General features: G+C 39.3%; 1 protein-coding gene across 3 annotated transcripts in view; it reads left to right on the forward strand.

Moving 5' to 3' along the window:
- CDC14A (cell division cycle 14A) overlaps window positions 1-17,223 on the forward strand; it is a 183,025-nt gene that overhangs the window by 102,834 nt on the left and 62,968 nt on the right. For all 3 annotated transcript variants that reach the window (XM_011935181.1, XM_011935180.1, XM_011935179.1), the window contains exons 8-9: window positions 9,005-9,092; window positions 16,394-16,624. In XM_011935181.1, the coding sequence (XP_011790571.1) occupies window positions 9,005-9,092; window positions 16,394-16,624 (319 nt within the window). The remainder of the gene's footprint in view (window positions 1-9,004; window positions 9,093-16,393; window positions 16,625-17,223) is intronic.

The raw sequence follows: 17,223 nt of genomic DNA on the forward strand, positions 1-17,223 counted from the left end.
AGTCCATCAGTATGACATGAAGCCTAGGTTGTATCTCCTTGCTTCATGTGATCTGTGGTTCACATGAGAGTTAATTTCAAAGCCCTGTTCTATTTAGAAAGCTCGAGGTGAGATACCTCAGGCTCTTGCTTTATTTTCATGTGACTTAAAAATGGCCCATTGTATTAAGTATTGATAAACAACACCAGGTGTTGGCTTCCATCTTGCAAAAGTATCTTCCAAAATGTGGTCTTTCCAGGTCCTTTACCAAGCTGTTGTGGAACTGTGCAGTTCCTTACATTTGCCCCGATCAGACATGAAATTTGGGCAGGTATGCTGGGAAAGTCCAGAAAAGTAACTGTGAGACGATGGTCTAAAACCTTCCTCAAAGAATCAGTGTCAAAACATTTATGCTTCTCCAACAGCTTCTTAAGGTATTCTCTTTTTTCTTTCCTTTTTTTTTTTTTTGAGACGGAGTCTCGCTCTGTCGCCCAGGCTGGAGCGCAGTGGCCGGATCTCAGCTCACTGCAAGCTCCACCTCCCGGGTTCATGCCGTTCTCCTGCCTCAGCCTCCTGAGTAGCTGGGACTACAGGCGCCCGCCACCTCGCCCGGCTAGATTTTTGTATTTTTTAGTAGAGACGGGGTTTCACCGTGTTAGCCAGGATGGTCTCGATCTCCTGACCTCGTGATCCACCCGTCTCGGCCTCCCAAAGTGCTGGGATTACAGGCTTGAGCCACCGCGCCCGGCCCTTAAGGTATTCTCAAAGAATACATACTTTGAGAACCTTGAGAACGTTTACTCCTTTGAAATCTAGCCATTTCAAATCTAGTTCAGAAAAATAAAAGTTGACTTTTTATCCTAGGGAAAAATAATGAAGATGATAGAGCTTGAACATTCAATTAAATTATGTAGCTGTAGGTATGTGAGGAACTATGCTCTTCAATAGTAAAGTTTAATGGTTAATGCTAGTGTAGGCTAATACTCTGCTTGTAAGACCTGGAAGTGGCACCCATATGCAGAGTCTACTTTCAGTCAGCTTTCTTCTAGTTTTTTGGGGGGTAGCTGTCCTTACCAAACAAGATGTTGCCCAAACACCAGTGATCATTCATGATGCTACTGGTAAGCAGTTATTATTTATCAGAGAGAATTTGAAGTTGTGTCTTTCATTTGTTATTTTGCTTGCCCCAAAGGGCTTTCCACTGTTTACCAGAAAGCTTGCCATGTTTGATGATGGAAGTGTGATGTGGTAGCAGTGTCCTTAGTTGGGTTTGGGAGAAGAAATTTAGAGAAATGATGCTTCAGTGGCAACATTGGAGGTTCCTCATCACTGTGGCTTACATTTATTATCCCATTCAAAATTCAGCCTGTCCCGTCCTGCAGGACAGTCGAACGGACCCTGGAAGGGGGAGTGGGAATGGAGGAGACAAGAAAACACGAGAAATGGAGACAAGACAAATAGCCTGATCAAGTCTCGTTTAATGGTGGCAGTGCAATACCTTATATAGGCTGGCAGGGGAAGAGGTTTGGCCAGGGCAGTGACGGGGGCTGGGTTTTCTCAAATTACAATCGCGCATGCGCCATTAATTGGTATTTTTCCCGGGCATGGCATTGCGCCTGCGCTGTAGGCTGCATTATCTTCCTGGGCGCGAAAAAGTTTGGCGCGCGCGGGAAAAGTTGTTAATGAAGAACCCGGAAATACGCCATCTTGTCTCTGATGATATGGAGCTTAAGCAACAGAAGCCGTGGCAATTTCCGGGCCTCACGGCTCCGGACATCAGCCCATGCAATTTCAAGGAGTCTCCTTAAATATCTATTTGGGGATTAGGTGAAACTAAAAGTTCAAAAACGACTTCAGAACTGAGAAAGTACTTTGACTTTTTTCTTTGAGCTATTTTCTAGCTGCCATTATCTGCCCCCTGCTATAAGTCATTCCTTTCTTGAGTGTGAAAAACAAAATTATGAGAATATTTTCCAGAATATCAAACTATTGTAGCCTTGATCCTGTACTTTTAAATGTGAACAAATCAAGGCCACTTCTTTACCATTGTCTTGACAGAAGTTAGAGCCACACTTGGCCTGCAGGCCTGATGACAGAGGCACTGGTTACTGCCTTGACAACAGTCACCGCACAGGGCTTCCTTTTGTTTTTTCATCATGGCACATGGAGAAAATGATAATATTTGCTCAACACCCTGTGATTATAGCTCACAGCTGTTGGCAACTGGCCTGGGGGCTCTGGCTGCTCCAGTCTGCCCAGGCAGCTCCATTCTGGTCACACTGGTTAGGAAGCTTTGTTTTACAGAAATAATGGTGTGCAGATGAACATTTGTTATTTGAGAGTCAAGTAGCCACACCATGCTCCTTGTGGCCGCATTCTTACAGCTTTTCAGTTCATTTGTTGAACAGATATTAAATGCCTCCTGTTTGCTCCATATATTTGCTAGGCCCAATGTTTCTTTTTCTTTTTTGTTTTTTAGGAGGCTACCAGTAATATCATCTCTCCATGTGTAGGGTTAAAGCCTTTACTCTTGTCACCTGGTATCATAGAATCCATGTATTCTTGTGCCTCATTCTGCAGAAGTTGCCATATTTGAGTCTTGCCCCAAGCCCCCATTTTTATGCTTATCAATTTAGTTGTGATACAGAATTTCTCACTGATCAACGACAGGCTGAAATGTGGACTATTTTGTTCCTGAGACATTCAAGCAATTCAGTTTATCATTATTGCTATCTTCACCTAAAGGGTGCTCTTTTGGGGAAAGACCATTTCTATTCTAGAAAGTGATTTCACATTATTTTAGCCACATTACAATGTAGCCCATCTGAGAACTGTTTGTGAAAAAGCATGGATTCATTCTGGACGCCTGGGATTGGGTCTTTCTTGGATCTTAGGCCTCTTCGATCAAGACTTCACATTACTATCAGGGTGTAGGTTTTAAAAATTAAGTCTGATTATATCGTTCCCCTGTTTTATCATTTCCCCTTCATGGGCTCGACACTGACTAAAGGTGTGGAGGAAATGCAGACTCCTTACTATAGCACGGAAGGCCCTTCTTTACATGGGCTTGTCCTTCTTCTCCACCCTTGTCCTTTTCCACTCCCTTCCCATACCCAAATCCACGCAGCTAACCAGGTGGTGGCTTCTGAGCTTTTGCACATGCTCTTGCTCCCTCCTCCTGCCCGTCAACTCTTCTTTCTGGTCCACTGTATTTACACGGCTGACTGTTAAGTCCTTCTCAACCCTGTGGAAGCTCCTCTCATGTGTGTACCACATGCCTTGTGTGGTACTCTGTTTACACATCTGTGTCTTTCCTGTATCTGTGGGTAATTTTGGGCAGGAACTGTGTCTTATTATTCTTTGAGTAAGTAACCTAGTAGCACAGTACACTCATAGTGGGCAGTCATTATTTGTGGAATGAAAGAACTAATGAATAAATGTGTGAATAAATACTAAAAACAGGAGAAAAGCAAATTTCAAGATATTTTATATGATCTGTTTTCTGTGGAAAGTGCCTAAAACATGTTAATTAGTAGTCTATTCTGATTTTGCAGTAATATTCCAAGGGACAAATTTACCAGGGTAGACAACTTCTTCAAATGATGTTTCTTTTATCAGCAGCCAATCTATGCTGCAAGAGTGAGGTTTTTTTGTTCTGTCAGTTATTTACAACACAGATTGCTAGATATTTTAATCTAAGACCAGTTCTGTATGCAACATCAATTTAGTTTAATATGTGACTGGGGACTATCTCCAGGTTGACTCTGTCACCCTTCACTGTGTAAGTAAATTTCCAGATTGACCAGGTTGTGTAGAGTCCTAACAATTGCTCTTTAGCACTTACCTTGAGAAACAGTAAAGTTTGTTAGGCCTCCCATCTCTCAACAAGTCACATCGGGTCAACAGCAGGAGTCAATGTTGTTGAACACTGAAGTTATGATGCTTCAAGACTTTGAATTAGAATTTGTACAGCAAACTAAAATGTAATCTGGATGCTGCTTGGTCTGCCTTCTTTACATGTTGGTGGATTATGGAACTGGAAATATGGGACTGCCATAGGACTGGGGTCAAGCAGTCCCCAGAATGCAAGTATGTGGGCCTGTCCTCACCACCTGGAGCAGTTATGGAAGTGCGCCTCCTGTTGGCGATTTGAATATTGGAAGAACTATTAGAAGAAGCATTCTCCTGCAGCCATCTGGTAGCGTTCATTACACCACTCTAAATCCTCACGTTTAAGGAAGCAAAATTACTTCCTGGACACTGCAACTGCAAAAGTGAGGGGACCCAGTGTTTCCGTATCTTACACCCATTGCTGGTTCAAAGGTCACGTTGGTTAAGTCTATGAAATGTTTTGAGAATTACCCTGTCCTAAACAATTCCCCATGGCTTTTTTTCTTCCTCTTTAATGATTGTTTGGTATCTTTTCCTTCTTTTATCTCCAGACTTCTTAAGAGAGCAGTCTCGACTCTAACTAATTATGGTCTGGCTTCTACTGAAACTGTTCCTGTTGACACAAGGGTTCGTAAAACCAAGTGGCTATGGTTGTTCTTCTTCCTACTTGGTTTATTCTGTGGTCGCTCTCTAATTCACATCCCCTCCCTGATTTATAATGTGCTGTCTTTTGGATTTCTTCTCCGTCCATGGCTAGCCATCTTTTTCAGCCTCCCTCTCAAGTCCTTTCTCTTCCTTTGCCCACTCTGATTTGCTGGGGTTCTCTAGGGCCTCATGATTTCTGGTTATACACACTTTGTATGATTGAGTGCATCCAGTTCCAAGTTTCAACAACCATGTATGTGCTGCTGACTCCAAATCATCTTTGCGTCTTGAGCTTTGGAGTGGCATCTGCAAATGTGCACTGGATTTTTGCACCCTGCTGTTATTGTACTAGCAGAGGTGTTCACTGATCTGGACTGTTGGAATGGGACCCTACATGTTTTCCAACCTACTGTCTCTCTGCTGCAGCTGATGCTAGCAGAGGTGAAGCAGTCATCCACATGGGGCACTCCTTTTTCCCTCCACTGCACCGTCTCCCTCAAAAGCAAGTCTAAATTAATAATCTAGAGTTTGATTATTATTTAAAGCCAGATGGCACGTCAACTTAAACGAAATAATTCAAATATTTACTTTGCTTTAAGCTCTTAAAGTGCCCATCCTTACAGCATGTTTGCGTTTATGTGATACAACTATACTGTCAACACTGTTTTGTTGTTTTAGAAGTTAGGGAAATATAAAGAAGGCACTTCTTAAATGAATTTTAAAAAGCCATTGTGGTTCTACCTTATTAAATTTCAAAATAGTCTTTGTGCCACTGTCATTCCTCTTCTGTACTTTTAGTATCACACTTTAAAAGTGTAATTTGACTTTTTCTTTAATGGATAAAAAACAGAGATGAGAATAACACCTACTTCATAGGGTTGCTATGAGAATTAAGTTGTATAGAATACAGTAGTGCTTAACAAAGAGTCGGTGGTATCCACATATTTGCTGCCATTTTTGTTACTGTTATTTGTCATTCCCACTTGCCTTTGGACTCTGTAAAAGCACAGAGAATGCTTTGTATTGTTTTATGTTTGACAGTATGTTACAGTCCTAGATATATAATAAAGGCTCAGCAAATGTTTAAATGAATGTTGGATTGCACTTCAAAATTGTTTCTGCATGTTTTCCTAGAAAACACATCTGTTGATAAAGGGAATCAATCTTGTAATCGTCAACCTCAAAGATCATCTTTTCTGTCTTACTGTAGGTTTATTACAGTAGTAAAAAGGTCAAATAGTTTTCAGTGTTTGGACTGAAAAATATATTTGTGACCACTATTTTAGACTCACAGATGCATTTTGTAGAAATCATAAAAATTGGCCAGGCGCAGTGGCTCATGCCTGTAATCCCAGCACTTTGGGAGGCTGAGTTGGGTGGATCATGAGGTCAGGAGTTCGAGATCAGCCTGGCCAACATGGTGAAACCTGGTCTCTACTAAAAATACAAAAAAATTAGTTGGGCTTGGTGGCGTGTACCTGTAATCCCAGCTACTTGGGAGGCTAAAGCAGGAGAATTGCTTGAACCCGTGAGGCAGAGGTTGCAGTGAGCTGAGATTGCACTATTGCACTCCAGCCTGGGTGACAGAATGAGACTCCATCTCCAAAAAAAGAATTGTAAAAATTCACGTTTTTTAGTCAAGTTATATTTTGAGTGCACCAAGAGAGTGAACTATGCAAAAGAAAGCTGTGAATCTTTTGTAGACTGGAGAATCCTACGGCACAGTGAATAACAACACCTAAATGTATCACTTTGAGGAATTCAGATTTTTTTATTTTGGGTTTTTCTTACAGTGAAGAACATCTGTCTTTTTTTTGCATAGTATTTGGTAGGTAGTAGGCTTCAGATCAGAAGTGGTGAAATCATACTCTTGCCTCATTGTTGCTTAGGTATTTGTTTATAAAATGTGGTAGGGTTGGAAAGTACCTTAAGTTCCTGTCTGATCTAGATTTCTTTGAAGTGTATGTGTGTGTTTAATTAGAAAAACCAATTTGTGTCATATAAAGTATTTTGTTATTGATAAATATTGACATTTGTATGATTCACTAGGAATAAAGGCACAAATATTAACTTTGGAAGACTACCAAAGTAAATGTATATTATATTAGGTTGATTAAAAGCTGTAACTTTCTTATTAATTTTTTTCTCAGATTTAGGTCTAAGACCTAATCTTTTTTGTTTATTCCATCAACCTTATCCTGGCTGCTGAATATAACCCAATATTACCTATTTATCTTTTTGAGTAGGAGGATTTGCAAACATATTCTTTTGGTTCTGTGAATGAATGTATCTTAGGGAGTCCCTTGCCTCTCTCCATATGATTAATTACAAAAGGTTGCTATTTAACCAAATGGATTTCTGTAATCCAAATAAGAGATATTGCACAGTGTATTTATCTAACCTACTTGGTTGGTGGTCAAGGATACAGAAATAGTGACCGTAGAAACCTGTTTTCTTTTATTGTTCATAAAGAATTGGTTTTAGTCTCTTGATGATTAGTGCATACCTTTATTCTTGGATTTTCAAATACTATTTTAAGCTTAATAATTACTTGAGAGATATTGGATAATTAATTTGAGACTTTTATTTAAACAAGCAAATGTTTAATTGCCATAATTAGATTCTTTATTTGTTATAAATAGAAGCTATGCTTGAGGTTTAATTTCACATGTGCATTCATAACATTCATAACACTCATAAAATAGATTTTACTTAGGGCATTTTGGAGATTTTTTTTTTTTTTTCTTTGAGATGGAGTCTCACTGTGGCCCAAGCTGGAGTGCAGTGGTATGAACTCAGCTCACTGCAACCTTCGTCTCTGGGGCTCAAGCAGTTCTCCTGCCTCAGCCTCCCAAGTAGCTGGAACTACAGGCACATGCCACCATACCCGGTTAATTTTTCTGTATTTTTAGTAGAGACGAGGTTTCACCAAGTTGCCCTGGGTGGTCTCGAACTCCTGACCTCAGGTGATTCACCCACCTTAGCTTCCCAAAGTGCTAGGATTACAGGTGTGAGACACTGCGCCCAGCTGGAGATATTATGTTTATTACAATTAGATTAAATGCAGTTCAGATGTTTATAAAATGGTATGCACAGTTTCACATATAACTTTTTATAACTGGGAAGAAACATCTGCATTTAAAAAATGACAATTATATTTTATAACCAAGTTTTGATTTTCATGGAAATGATAATGGGCAATTTAAGTAGTTAAAGTAGTGGCTGCAGTTTTTTTTTTGATGGCCATATTCCAATTTGTTTAACGAATATTTATTGTGTACTTACGGTAGAGTTACAGAGTCTATATTTGGGTCAGTTTTGTACTATTAAGGTCCTTACCATATAATGGGGGAGAAAGCTTTTTATATGAATAGTAATGGATGGCCCAGTGAAGAGAACAACATTGCTTCCCTGCCCTGAGGATGGAGATGAGGAGGCAAGGGAAGGGGTAGGTGGGGAGGGGGTGGTGGTGGTAAAGACAGCGTAAGTAAAGAGGTGACATATATATTTTGCGATGCATTGCACAAATGCCTCCCAATGACTGCAAAATTTGGGGTAACCTTACTCATGCCCCACTGTCCCATGGTTCAAAGGCACATGGGGAAGGGAAGAAAAGGGGGAGATGATGGAGCCATGGGAAGGTGCTTGGCCACTTTCTTGGTCTTTAAGCCTTTTCTGAGGATCTCTTAGCGTGTATAGACTAGAGGCTCGTAACTGGTGCTCAAAGTCAGCCAACAGGCATATTTTTTTGGTTTCATAGGAGTTAAAAACTTAATTTAAAAAGTCAACATTTTAAAAAGAGAGATGAAAATTCAATTGGAAGATCAGCTGTGTTCAGTCTGCTTTCCTGCAAGGTGTCTCATTAGCTGGAGTGGAGGAGCACCTGACTCTGTGTATGTCACTTGTCTGAGTCTTGTTAGCCCTCAGAGTACAGCTTGTCTGACTCTGGTTTGTGGAATGGATGTGCCAGTATCCCTCCCTCCTGCCTTTTGCCATTTCCCCCTCCAAAAATCGGCATTGACAAGAGATATCAGCTCTATAAAAAGAGAAAAAAAAAATTGAAAGTGTATTCATCATGAGCTTGATATTTACAGATTTTTTTTCATTTTTAAAAATATGTTTACTACATTCATGGAAAGTGTTCATATTTCCCATTTTCTCTTATTTATTGCCAGGACAAGCAATGTTTGTTTTCATTTCATTTGTTTGCAGAGTGGCCAGGAAACAAACATTTTATGCAAAATACCTCTGCTGTAAATAAAAGTTTCTAAACGTTTCATACAGTCTAGACACAAGTTTTTCTAAAGCAGACTGAATTCCAAAATAGCATTCTGAGAATCAGGTGCATGTTTTTATTTTAAGCTATATTTGTCTACATGTATGTCTAATTAGTACTAAGAGTGAAAAGTGGTTTAATTTGTAAGGGTTTCCTAAATTGTATAAGAATTATAAAATATTTTTCTTCTCTTTTCTTACAAAATTCTGCCAGCGAGTTGAAAATGGTGACTTCAACTGGATTGTTCCAGGAAAATTTTTAGCATTTAGTGGACCACATCCTAAAAGCAAAATTGAAAATGGTAGGTGTGTTTTTCCTTTACCATCCAAACATTTATTTTGATTTATCTTTCTAAGTTTCTTAACTTCTTCAGATAATTATTTTCTTTGGTAATATTCTCCAAAGAATATTTATTCACAATTTAAAAAATTGAACAGCGGTGACTAGTGTGTTAAAAATTATACTTCCAGTAGGTGGAGCTATAATCACTGTTTTAGAACTTAACAAATTTTTAGCTTGCCATAAATAGGATGTTGACTTTACCTGACCCCCAATTATTAGAGAAGAATCTGAGAAACGAACTGGTCAAACTTATAAGCAGATTGCTGTATTCTTTCAGTGGTTCTCAGATTTATTTGTTGGTAGAGTGCTACACATGAAGGTATTCTTTGTGTAACACCATGTTGAATAATGATGGTGAAGACAATCTGTCATTTATTGAATGCTTACGTGTTAGTTACACAAATTTCAGCATTATCTCTTTTAACACTCAACTCTATGAGATATAGATATTGTTATCTCCATTTTAGGGAGGAGTAAACTGAGCCTTATTAGTAGGGAATTTGCCCAAGGTAACAAAGTAATAGGCAGAACTGGTACTCCAAACCAGAGGAGGACTCCTAAACATTGCCACTACACTGATACACTTAGTTCCATTGTGACAACTAGGTACAATTTTCTGGCTGACAGTGGTTAAACTACTTGTTTGCAGCATATTTATTGCCATGGGCATACATATTTAGGAAAAAAATAAAAGCAAAACTAAAAATAAACCTTTTGAATAAAACATGATCAGCTATGCAGGTTTTCCAATTAATACATATTTTGTACTTACTAATTTTTTCTATCTACTAACATTCCCTAGAAGAAAAGTAATGATAGACAACAGAGGTTCAAGAATAATTTATAAGAGAAGTATATAAAATTGAAAAATATCCATGAACAGAATAGCTTCCCGCCCCACTCCCTACTCTTTTCTCTCTCTCTATCTGATCATAGAGGTGGAATACAAGTGTTCTGAGGGAACCTAACTTGAAACCTCTGGTCTAGATTTATTCTTCAGCTGGGCATGATGGCATGTGCCTGCAATCCCAGCACTTTGGAAGGCCGAGGTGGGAGGATTGTTTGAGGCCAGGAGTTCGAGGCCAGGAGTTCAAGGCCAGCCTGAGCAACATGGCAAAACCCTGTCTCTTAAAAAAAAAAAAAAAGATTTATTTTTCTTTAATGAATATTCTAGAATGTAGTTTCATTGCATATTGTTATTTATGCATTTAGGTTTTATAATTTGAGCTTTCATAAATATGCTTATCATTTCATACCTGTGACATATCTAATAGGGAACTCTGCTTGAATCATCATTTTACTGTGTGGATGGGCAATTCAGGTCTAGAGAGTTAAGCTCACAAACAGGATACCTCCATGATGAAGCCAGAATTTGATCTTCTCACTTATAAGCTTGCTAAATAATCTGTTTTGGTCTGGACATTCAGTAATTAACCTCTGTCATTTTGGGTTGTTAGGAATTACATGTTGAGAACCTGAGGAAACTGCTTTCTGACAGTTGGCCTTTCAAGATAAGACTGATTAAACCTGCTTTCTGTGCAAATTACCTGACTGAGGCCCAGGAAATGTTAGTAGGGATATTGTTTCAGTAGTAGTTTTGTTGTTGGGTATTTGGCAAGGTCAAAAGACTTTCACCATTTGTGATTCCCGTGTTTGACTATGTTTTCTTAATGAGAAATTGAGAGGTATAATTGTAAAAGCCATTTAAAATATTTTAATGTATATAGACATTGTGTATTCTATGGATACATGCGTTTTAAAAGTATTATTATTTTTTTAACAGAAGTGGGATCATAACATAGTTACTATCTTACAGCCAGGTTTCTTCCCTTAACATATCACGACTTCTTTCTATAGCAGTAAATGTAGATCCATGTAATCATTTTCCATGATTGCATTGCATATTATTCTACCATATGACTGTGCCATATTGTGTGAATTTATTTTTGGTTTTTCCTTTTGTCTTTTTAGAGACAGGCTCTTGCTTTGTTGCCCAAACTGGAGTGCAATGGTGTGATCATAGCTCATTGCAACCTTGAACTCCTGTCCTCAAATGATCTTCCTGCCACAGCCTCCCAAGTAGCTGGGACTACAAGGCACATCCCACCATACCTGGCAGATTTTTTTTTTTTTTTTTTTTTAAATTTTTAGTAGAGAGAGGTCTCTATGTTGCCCAGGCTGATCTTGCACTCCTGGGCTCATGCGATCCTCCTGCCTCCCAAAGCACTAGCATTACAGATTTAAGCCACCGAGCCCAGCCTGTTAATTTATTTTTGAATGAGATCTAAGCTGTTTTTCACTTATTCTTATTCTGTTTTTTCTTTTTAAATTTCATCATCTATTTAACCAGATGAACAGTTTTTCACTTTTTAAAAACTGCTGTGGTTGGCATAGATGTTCATACATCTTTTTGCAGCTGTAGTTTCTTCTCTAAATTGTTAGAAATAGAATCACTAGATAGAAGGATATGCATATTTTGTTATAAGTGTCAAATAAGTTATAAGTGTCAAAAATATTTAAAATATTTTTTGGTCCTGTATTTAATACGGGGAAAAATTATAGCTACCATTCGCTTACCTGCTAAGTCTCTTGCACACACATCATCTATTTAATGATCAGAACAACCCTCTGGAGCAGGTGGGATCTATTTTATGGAAAAGAAGCTGGAGGCGTACAGGAATTACCTAACTTGTCCAGGTTCATAGGCCAGTAATTGTTGGCATGTGGATTCAAACATTGGTCTATTTAATTCTGAATTCTGTGTTCTTTTAAATTTTATTATAGAGGATGTACACACTCACTCTAGAAAGTTTAAGCAATATAAAGAGTAAAGCTCTTTAAAAACATAATATAATCAAGAAATAATCCCTTTAAGATATTGCTCTATATGCATATTTTAGTCTATGCATATATTGTGCCCTCTCATATTGACATAAAAAAGTCTGAATGTACATTTATTTCATCTTTGTCAGCTTTTATGATGCCTAGAGCAATTTCATTTAAGGCTGCCATTGGTAAAATATTGCTATTTTACTGGAATTTCCATTTTAAGATCTGATATTCACTAGAAGCTTCACTATATTTTTTTGTAAAGGACTTTAACTTTGTAAATTCTTTTTGACGTTGAGAAAATAATTTTGTGATGGAATTAATAAACCTGATCCAATTACAGTGACATCTTGGTAATTTTTTTTTTGAATTGAGAAACCTTTGTTTTTCTGAGGAGGCTGAAAGTCATTTTAGAGGTTCGTTGGTAGAAAAGCTGAGGTTTTAAAAAAATGATCAAAAAGCTGTTGCTAGGAGGTAGCTAAAGGAAGCTGTAAAATCTTGGGATCTGGGCAGAATGTATTATAAGAGCCTTAAGTGTGTGTTTGTGTCAACAGGGAACACTAGGAGTTTCTTTTAGCCATTTTGATTCACATTGTTTTGGCAGTGGGGAAGAGAAGAACCCAACTTTTTTTTTGTTAAACAATTTTGAATTGATAAGTGATGGATAACAACAGAATGAAACAGATATTTTGGATTTCAGATTTTCTGTAAAAATGTCTCTTAAGTGTCACTGTCATTTCACTTCTATTTAAACACATACACACACACACACACTCTGTCTCTTACACACACAGAAAGATAGCTTCAGACTGAGAATCCCAACAATTTGAGGCATTAGCCTGCTCCTTTAATGAGAGAAGCCCAGTGTCCCGTTTAGTAAAGAGCCTGGGCAGGCTGAAGCCTGGCTCCATTCCTTTTTGGCTGCGTGAACTTCAGTGAGTTCCACAACTTCTCTGAGCATCAGTTTTCTTGTATATCACAGTGGGAGAAATATGATGCTCACTGCAGGCACCTAGTGAGGATTAGAGATGTTATATGAAGTGCCTTGCAGAGTATCGGGCACACATAATAGGCATTTATTAGATAGCAGGTATTATGGTTACATTTTTATCATTAACTAGCCTAATCAACAGATTTTATGTCTTTCTACATTTGCCTGCTCATTTTGCAGTTTTTACTTTTAATAATGACTGAGCAGACTAGTCATTTGACTCTGCTGTTCTTCAGTTTTCAAACTTTAAAATGAGGGCCTGGGAAGAGATGAATAAAGAAATCTCTTTTGACTCTGATACCCTGTTCATGTGTTTGGTCAGCTCAGCGCCAGGACTTTGTTGTGGTTCAGTGATGGCAGGGCACCATCTTGTGGCCAGATGGAGTAAGGGTAGGATGAAGGCTCCATCAGCTCTGGGTCGGCACGTTTCACACATTGCTAAAACCAGTCTCTCACAAAAAGCACCCACTTACATCCGTAAAAGCCACACACAGTTGTTCACAGGTCATAGGACATTTTCACGGTTCGTTATAATTTATTCTGAACAGTTTTACGGATTTTTGTAAAACCTGCTCACCAACTCTAACCGCTCATGCTCATATCATGTTCTCTTATTTGGAGCCTTAACAGATAGAATCAAGTTGAATCTTACTTGAAATTAGCCCCAGCACGGGTGTTGGAATCTGACTGTCAGGATTGAAATACTGGCTGTACCTGTTACTAGTTGTATGTGTATGGGCCAGCTTTTGCAGGCACCAGAAATTGAGTAATTGCAGGTTTTAATGAGATAATCCACATAAAGCAGTTAGCATAATGGCTAGCACATAGTAAGTGCTTGATAAATGTTAGGTACAATTATTGTTGTTATTGTTATTTCAGTGCCCTGTTGCCATATTTGGACAATTTCTGTCCAGTGTTTTTTTCTCAAAAGAGATGTACATCGTTTCTCTTAATATTCTATTTAGGCATATTAGCTATGCTGCCATTTACTCATGATGGAAATTCATATATGAAAGGAGAGATTCTTGCAGCCTTTGTTGCAGGGAGGAAGGGGTTAGGCAATTGCCGTCCCAGGCATGCTAGCAACCTGGAGGCAGAAGCTCTCACCAGCCTGCCACACCCAGGGCAGGCTTTCCAGGTGTTTATGAGCCCTTCTCCTCCCCATTCCTCACATGATAGAAAAACTGTTATTTCTTAATGCCAACTACAGTTCTCTTTTTGCTTTAGGCTATAAATCTGTTGCAGGAAAATAATTTGAGCAAGTAAACCAACTAGGAAAACAGACTTGATTTTTGCAGTTAGAAAAGCATGTTTTCTCCATGTTTGTATATGTTTTTGTTTCTACAAAGAAGATTTTAAATAAGCAGTGTATTACCTCTTTGCTCAAAAGCAACATGGCCTGTGAAAATCACAGACTGAGCTGTGGATTAATTGGTCCTGCCTTCCAATTCTGTCTTCGTCCTTTGTGGGACCTGGCCAAGTGTACCAGTTAGGGCTGTCTAACTCTGGTAAAAGGCAGTTTTTGGAATACGTTGGGTGGCTCATAGACTTTAAGAGAAGGCTGGAGAACTAGGCTTAAAATATGAACAGGACCCAAGTGGGAAAATGGGAACCACACCAGGCACTTCAAACATAAAAATTTAATACAAGGAGTTTGTTTCAAAAAAGACTAAAAAGTAAAAAGGCAACACTGAAGAAACCAGAATACGTTGGAGAAAACAGCTAGTACCTTTAAGGCTGGGGGGATGAAAGGGACAAAAGTGGAATTAGCAGAACCTGGGAGCTCTGAGGAGGAGCCAGAAGGTTGGTGCGCTGACCTCTGAAGGGAATGCCACACAGCTGGTGTTTGGATTTGGGGGCTGAGGAGTGGAGACCGTGAGGGCTCCAGCCTCAGAGGTGAGTGCAGCAGGATAGTGGTATGAGAGCCAAAGTAAGCTGAGAACTCGGGCTGCTCCTGTTTTCTGCTGCTGAAGTGATGCTGCCAGGAGGACAGGAAGAAGTTCCTTCCTCCTCAGGTTGCACTTTAGTGCCTCCCATTTTTACAACCAATAGGAAGTCAAATAGAAAGGTAGTCTGGGAAATGTAGGACGTATATGGACTCCAGCCCCAGTGTCACAGAGCATAAGAGAGTTGGCTTGGAGCTGAGAGCCGACTAGCATAACAGGGATCCAAGGCAGCAGGAAATACAGCCAAGGACACAGCACGGAAACAGTCTGATTCACTTTGCTGGCTGCCGCCACCCCTGGAACCTACCATCGTGAATGGGTTCCAACTGAGATAATTTCACTCAGCTGGTATGTTAGGGATCAGTGAATCCTGAATGGGTTACAGATGTGGCCATCAGTGTGCTGGGAACTTAGTCCCCTGAACCTTTGGAGCTGCCAAGCAAGGCCTGCAATGGCCAGCGCCCCCAGTGGTCACCTTGGCTGATTAGCTAAGGCTAGGTCTGTAACCCAGCTGACTGCATAGCTCCCAGGATTACTCACATGATGGTGGAGCCGCTCAAAAATAAAAGGGGGTTTAAAGACGGAGCATCTTCCTCCCTCAAAAAAAGGAGGTATCCACAAAAGTTATTCTTTTTGTTTTTAACTAAAAAATGTTTCTATTTGAATTGATAAAAATTATATATTTATGGTGTACAACAGGTTTTGAAATATGTATACATTGTAGAATGGCTAAGTCAAGTTTTACTTAAGTATTCACATTTTTTTTTTGTGGTGAGAAGACTTAAATTCTGCTTTCTAAATGACTTTCAAGTATACAATACATTGTTATTATAGTCACCATGTTGTACAATAGATCTCTGGGACATACTCCTTTCTAACTGAAATTTTGTTTTCTTTGACCAATATCTCCCCAACACCCCCTCTTTTAGTTTCTTAATATGTTAAATGGAGTTAGCCATCCTTAAGAGATGGTTTTGAGAATTTGAAATGAGATGCAATTGTGACTTGTACATAGTAGGTACTTAATAATAATTGCTTTTGGGGAGCATTGTACTACAAATTAAAACTCTACATATGGCAAAAAAGCTTTAGCTGTAGTTGAGAAATATTTGTGAAGTGGTGAATAAAGCTCAAGGGAGAATAAAGTCACCAAGAACCATTCTAGGTCTGTTATGCACATTTGAGTACTTCAAGAATGCCTTTGTGTTGGGAGTCGGAAGAGTATGCCCCCAGGATTCGAATCTAGAGGTTGAGATTTTGAACTTTAATGATGTATTTCCAGTACTTAGAGAAGTTTTCTTTTTAACCTCCTATGGTGCTTACAGTTATGAAGATTGATGCTTTTAGGAGCTTGCTGTGACCTTTTCCCTCACGCAACACACTTTCCTCCCAAGCCTTGTTGAGATTTATACACTTCATTGTTGAGAGTTTTTATTTCTGGGTTATGGAAGATGAAATGCATGCCTTTTGCTTACTGCTCCTTTCTTCCTTTAGGTTATCCTCTTCATGCCCCTGAAGCCTACTTTCCTTATTTCAAAAAGCATAATGTGACTGCAGTTGTGAGGCTGAACAAAAAGATTTATGAGGCAAAGCGCTTCACAGACGCTGGCTTCGAGCACTATGACCTCTTCTTCATAGATGGCAGCACACCCAGTGACAACATCGTGCGAAGGTTCCTGAACATCTGTGAGAACACCGAAGGGGCCATCGCCGTTCACTGCAAAGGTGTGTGCAAGGCCTCGGTGGTGGTGGCTGCGCTTATCGAAGGGGCAGGCCAAAGAAGAGCGAATAACATAAAACAAAACCTGTTTAGTGTCTTAGAACACAATGAGGTTTTTAATTTGAGACAACTGGGACACAAACTCATTTTTGTAACCCCTTCTTAAAGAAACGATTGCTTGGGTGTGGACAATTGGTGGTGGTGTGGCTTTCTTGATATGCCAGTTTTTCAGACCTTACCTTTCCAGGTCCATGTGCTACAATGAGGGGAAATTACAGTAGCAGTGTCCTTAGGCTGCAGGAACACCTTTAAACAGGTGAAATTCTCAAGAGGCAAGGGTTGTTAGTTTTCCTCTCTCCTTTGTTTTTTTTTTTCAGAATTGCTCATCTCTTCCCCATCCTCTTGCACTGTCGTGGTTCTGTTTTATGACCCAGTTATCGGGACCCCCATTCCAGTCTCTGCCCATCCCTCCCCTGCTAGTCTTTGGCTTCATGGAGCAGAGTGTCTTCTATGCCTGTTGCTAGGGACAATCGGCTAGCTTACAATGCTGCTGATGTGATGCTGCCTCTTGGAATGAACTTAAAGAGTTGGTTTTGCAAATATC

Source organism: Colobus angolensis, unplaced genomic scaffold (assembly GCF_000951035.1).
Source record: "Colobus angolensis palliatus isolate OR3802 unplaced genomic scaffold, Cang.pa_1.0 Scaffold141, whole genome shotgun sequence".
Classification (NCBI taxonomy): Eukaryota; Metazoa; Chordata; class Mammalia; order Primates; family Cercopithecidae; genus Colobus; species Colobus angolensis.